This window comes from Chrysoperla carnea, chromosome 2 (genome assembly GCF_905475395.1).
Source record: "Chrysoperla carnea chromosome 2, inChrCarn1.1, whole genome shotgun sequence".
Classification (NCBI taxonomy): Eukaryota; Metazoa; Arthropoda; class Insecta; order Neuroptera; family Chrysopidae; genus Chrysoperla; species Chrysoperla carnea.
Genome location: NC_058338.1, coordinates 86894260 through 86900136, shown reverse-complemented (window position 1 = coordinate 86900136; position 5877 = coordinate 86894260). Strand labels below are relative to the sequence as shown.

General features: G+C 30.5%; 1 protein-coding gene across 1 annotated transcript; it reads right to left on the bottom strand.

Moving 5' to 3' along the window:
- Positions 1-2037: 2037 nt before the first annotated feature.
- LOC123291997 (histone acetyltransferase KAT8) lies at positions 2038-5646 on the bottom strand. Its single transcript, XM_044872495.1, has 7 exons — positions 5446-5646; positions 5280-5377; positions 5040-5218; positions 3758-4064; positions 3556-3696; positions 2520-2764; positions 2038-2318 (listed from the first exon to the last, which is right to left on the bottom strand). Exons 1-7 carry the CDS (start codon positions 5615-5617, stop codon positions 2099-2101), a joined length of 1362 nt encoding a protein of 453 aa, XP_044728430.1. The 5' UTR covers positions 5618-5646; the 3' UTR covers positions 2038-2098.
- Between the last annotated feature and the right edge of the window lie 231 nt (positions 5647-5877).

Sequence of the window (5877 nt, the reverse complement as noted above, 5' to 3'; positions counted from 1 at the left end):
TCATTCTAATTGGTAATGCATATTCTGTTTTAAAATATGGCGCTATTTATGTTCTGTATCCAAAAATTATTCCAAATATAGAAAGACATGATCGTAAATAGTACGAGAGGGCCAGTATTAGGTGAATAAGTACTCTAAAAATCTTAAGTTTCATCTAGGGGTCTTTACTACGATCAACTCTCTAAATTTAGCAATTGCTAAAATTGCTATTAAACAAATGTCATGAGAAACCGCCAACCCAACGAACAAGCGATGCATGAATATCGTGGACAATAATCCGGCTCTGCCTTCATTGACTTAAAAATTTCAAAAAAAATAAAACTATTATTATAGCACATTCGTGCCACTTAAATACTAGTTTTTTTAATGCCATAAAATAACACTTACCTATTAATCTATTAAAATTAATCCAAAAATAATTGAAAAATCAATGAAAACAATTAGACACTCAAAATTTACAAAACAAAACCAAAAAAGTAACACACAAATTTTTCGTCAAAAATGAAATCACAACAATAAACTAAAGCACTAAAAAATTACAACAAATTAAACCAAAGGTCACTACTTGAAGAACTCACTGAACTAATATTTTTGTTGTTTTTATTAAAAACCTATTTTAAAAAACGGATCCAGATTTACATAAAATGGAAATATTTATTATTTATTAATAATAGTGAAGGCTCGCACATGTGACACAAACAAATGTTACCGATATACTAGCGAGTTGTGTATATTTAATCTTACCTGTTGATTGCAACCATTAAGAGAAAAGAAAGATATCGCGGATTATGAATATGTGTGTTTATGTGTACATATGCTAGCCATCTATATACAATCGCGGTTATCTGTTTATCAGTCGAGTATATGCAATTGTCACAACAGATATGTGATGTACATTATAGCTTAATGCACTATACCAAAGAATACAGATTGACTATACTGTATACGATATCATTCATTTATTCCAATAAGATTCAATAAAATATCTCAAACACGGATTTAGTAGATTCTGGCATAACAATCTTATTGGAGAAATATAAACTTCATAGTGCCGCCTGATTAAAATCGAACTGGATAGGAAAGAGGATCGTGATCGAACAGGACTCAATCTCTCTCTGTCAGTATACAATAATTGTTATACCCTGTGTAAAGGAATAATAAACAAATAACGACCATATCCGCACAGTACAGTGATATGCTAGAGTAAAAATCTCAGCAGAATAGCCCGTGGAAGCTTTATGCTTCGGAATTTTTAAAACACGGTATTTAGGGTAATATTGAGTGAAAAACTACAAAAGTTGTAATTTTCGGGTCAATTGACGTTTAATCGAGTATTTGCTATAGTATCCTTCGAAAACCTGTATGAGCCCCTATATCTTTGAGAGATTTTTAGTTATATCTCAAAAACTACTTTAGATGTAGACATCAAAGATTAGATTATATTTTATGAATTTTCTGAGCGAATCCGAGCCCAAAAGTCACGAAGCTCCAATTCACTTGATTTTTAGAAAATATTTTCTAAGAATTTGTCTGAAATCGAAATTAAGAAATCATTGTATACGTTTTTGGGCAATATCTCAGAAACTATGCATCCAATTTTCAAATGAACCCGATTTTTGGGTCAAAATTACCAAAAAAATCATAGACTAATTTTTGTTTCTGGAATTGGTAAAACTGAGTGTACAGAGTAATTTTGAGCTAATAAATCGCCCAAAATCTTACATGAAGCCACATTAATTTGTTTTGTGAATCTTCTTTAATCCATTTATTCCAAACACAGTCAACAAAAAGATCGGATATCATTTAAAATCGAAAGAATCATAAAATATTTGCTAAATGCACATGAACCACATATTCTGATACTACTGCAATATGAAGTTTCTGTTTTCAGACTTACATTATCAGAAACATACATTAACAATTATCTCACCTTTTAGAGATAAAATTTACTTCCACGAAAAGTAAGTCTGGTAAAAAAGGTACAATAAAAAAACAAGGTAAATATAGGTACAAAAATTTATTTATTTTACACATTTCTTGAACAAATATATAAGTTATTTAAATATAATTCTAACAATGTAACTACTAAACTTAATTGTTATTTCTTGCCTAATTTTGGAGGTCCATATCGCCTTGGAGTCCATCGTAAAGCACTTTTATCAACAGTTAACCTGGGTCGTTTAAATTGATTTGACCTTATATGCTCTTCGATTAATTTAGGTGTTACACAAATTACATGTTGTCCTTTCCAATATTTCACCATATTCATACTTTGTAAAGTTGATATTATATCAGTTTGAGTAATACTGGTCATTACACTAAAAAAATTCAAGGTTGGTATGGAGAAAATGCTATTTGATGACAAATTTTCCAAAAATTGACAGTCAATTTTCATATAATTTGGCAATTTTAGTCAAAATACGAAGTAATTTCTATTCTTGGTTTTCGTGAAAAACGATGTTAGTTTTTCCGCCAAAATTAATTGCTCTTAAAACTACATATTTAAATAATTTGTTTACCTTAAATCCTTAATTGAAACTGTACCACGAACATTCCGTAATACTTCTAATAATACCCAAGACCAATATGATCGATAACTTAATTTTCCTAAATCACTTAACGGTTGCTCTGGACTGCCCACACATCCTTCTAATCGAGACAATTCATAGCTAAATGCAATTAATAATTTTCCATATCCTTGACGTTGATATGGCGGTAATGTTAAAATACACGCTACATTATTTCCATCTGGTGATTCCTTTTCCTGCAAAAAATAAATTCATTCAGTATATTGACAAAGAATATGTCCTTGAAAATTGGTATACGTGATTAAAAATGCATCACCAAAATATTTATCGCGTAAAAATGCTTGTCAAATTCCGCCAACGCCATTAAAACAAAGTTGGCGAATAGATCATTACATCAATGTATCGAATCTGAAACTCATCCTTTTCAAAAATGATCTAAAGCTAACACAAAATATTGCTTAAACATTCTGAACTTTAAATCTATTTCACGGGAACCGTACATTTTACCGGAATAAAAGAGCGTGTGTGCTATTCCAGACTTTAATCTATCTCTGTGCCAAATTTCATTCAAATCCGTTCGGTATTTTTTGCGAGAAAGGGTAACAAACATCCATCCAACCAAGCTTTCACGATTTTAAAATATTTTAGATATCAGATTACATAGAATATTGAAAATGGCTTTAATTTCCATTTTGCTTTAACGGAACTTAGAAAGTAGATGCATACGCAACTAGGGCAACTAAAATCTCCATATTTACATCAAATTTATAGCTTTTAGATATTAAGCAAGAGGCGCGAGGTTACAAAGACGTGCGCGCATGAAAATTTATTAATTAACTGTGTAAAGAATTTGAAACTAAATAAATGAAAAATAAGGTCCTTCCTTGATTTATTTATATAATGGAGGCTAGTAATTTTTAAAAACTGCCTACGGGCGAAAATTTTCTTAATTCGGCTCTCACTGAAGACTATTTTTAATAAATATTTCCATTCTAATTTTAATAAAAACTGAAATTTTAGATCTTACCTTTGAAAAATATCCAACAATATGTGCTCCATGTTTATCCACTTCACACAAAATATAAAATAAGAATGGTTCCACATCAAAATATAATGTTTTATGATCCAAAAATAATTTTGCTAATAGACATAAATTTTGGCAATAAATCTATTAAAACAGAAATCGAGTTATTTGCTGGAAATTGTAATTAAATATAAATTAAAAGTACCTTATGATCTTTTCCATCAACCTCCCATACAGATAACGTTCCCCGTCGATAAATTTCTTTCCCGTATGGTTGTCTTAAGGTACATTCACTCATATGATATCGATAAGTTTTCTCTAATCGCATATATTTTAGACAATATTCACATAACCATAATTTTGATTGACGTCCATATTCTTCTGGATATGGACTAAAATACCATGTGTCTATTTCAAACCGGCCTATTTGTATTTTATCAATATATTTAACTTTAGTGATTTGTTCATGTTCTTTTTCCAGAGCAGCAGTGGTTGGATCCATTTCTGCATATCTATAATTAATTAAAATATTTTAATTCTTTTTATACCATGTATACAAATAACTTTAGTCCCAAGTTTGTAACGCTCAAAAATATTGATTCTATGAAAAAAATATTGGCATAGGAGTTCATAAAATCACCTAATTAGTCCATTTCCGGATGTCTGTCTGTCGTCTGTCATCACGATTACGCAAAAACGATAAGAGATATCAAGCTGAAATTTATAGCGTGCTGAAGACGTAAAAAGTGAGGTCAAGTTCGTAAATGAGCAACATAGGTCAATTGGGTCTTGGGACCGTAGGACCCATCTTGTAAACCGTTAGAGATAGAATAAAAGTTTAAATGTAAAAAATGTTCCTTATAAAAAAATAAACCACTTTTGTTTGAAACATTTTTTCGTCAACAGCACTGTTTACCCGTGAGAGAGCATATTATGCACAAATTGTAGTATTATATGGGTATATCAGTTTTATGTGTGTGATATGTATGTATGTGTTATGTGACCGAGTAATCAACACTGTCTATACATGGTTTTTCAACAATTAACTCAGTCAATTGTTTGTTTTCACTTGTTTTTTTTTTTTTTTTTTTTTTAATATATTGAACGCCATTATCGGATGGGCTTCCGATTAACTGCAAAATTCACCGAATACTTTAATGGTGCTTAGAACTCACGAGAGCCTAGAATAGATTTTATCTTGGGAATGTAGGCGATATATCAGAAACTATGCATCCAAACATTTAATTAGCTTTATTTATGTATTTTATCGATCAAAATTTCTTTGTGTACTGAACCTAACCGATATTCGCGATTAAAAGATTCGAAAAACTTTTTCCCATGCATAATTTTGACCACAAAAATGCAAAAATTGTGTTCAATGAACGATTGATCAAAAGTTTTCTATGATATCGTGCAAAAATTTTACAAGAAGCTCTGCGTTTACTTTAAAATCTTAGTCTCAAATATTCTCCAGTAAGAGTACTTACGTTTTTTGAATATGATTAATTTCATCATGTCGCCGTTTCTGATTTCGAGTAATTTTTCTATCTGTACTATCTGCTAATAAATCTGTAACCAAAGATCGTTCACGCCATGCCTTACTATCTGCTCCAGTTTTGCCTTCCGATAAATGAAATCTTGCTGACATAATTCTACCGCGCGGAACCTAAAAAAATTTATGCATTTTAATTCAATTGTTAATAAATTTATCAATTAAAATTACAAACCCATTCATCCAATCGTCGATTATATCCTTCATAATGCACATAGTATTCCCATTGATTGTCAGTTTCATTAAATCGTGTTTGTATAATCTCAGCCGGATCTAAAACATTTAAATTGTATGATGCCAAAACAATAACAAAACAAATATTGTAGGTTAAGATTACTTACGCCAAGATTCTGCAGAACGTCGTACAAGATAATGTTCACCAATATCCAATGGTTGTTCATCTAAACTATCGGCATCTTCGTTATCATTTTGTTGAGAATTTTTTGCATTTGAATCATTTTTTTTCATTATTTTATCGTTGGAATTATCTGACATCTTATCTGGTTCCGCCATATTTTATAAAATATCTCTAGTATGTTCTCTGAATCTCATAGGGCGGTTATTTTTAACATTGCCTTGGTATAAAATTACACCAACGTAAAAGACAAATATATGTAATATTGATTTGACAGACAAAGAAAATATAATCGATTCTCCTTTGTTAGTTTGTTTTGTATTGCGTGTTGGTAATTGTAACCTGGTTGCGTCAGATGGTGCAATAAATTGAACAGTGCTCTACTACTAGCAATTTATTAAAAATCCAATAGGTGGCA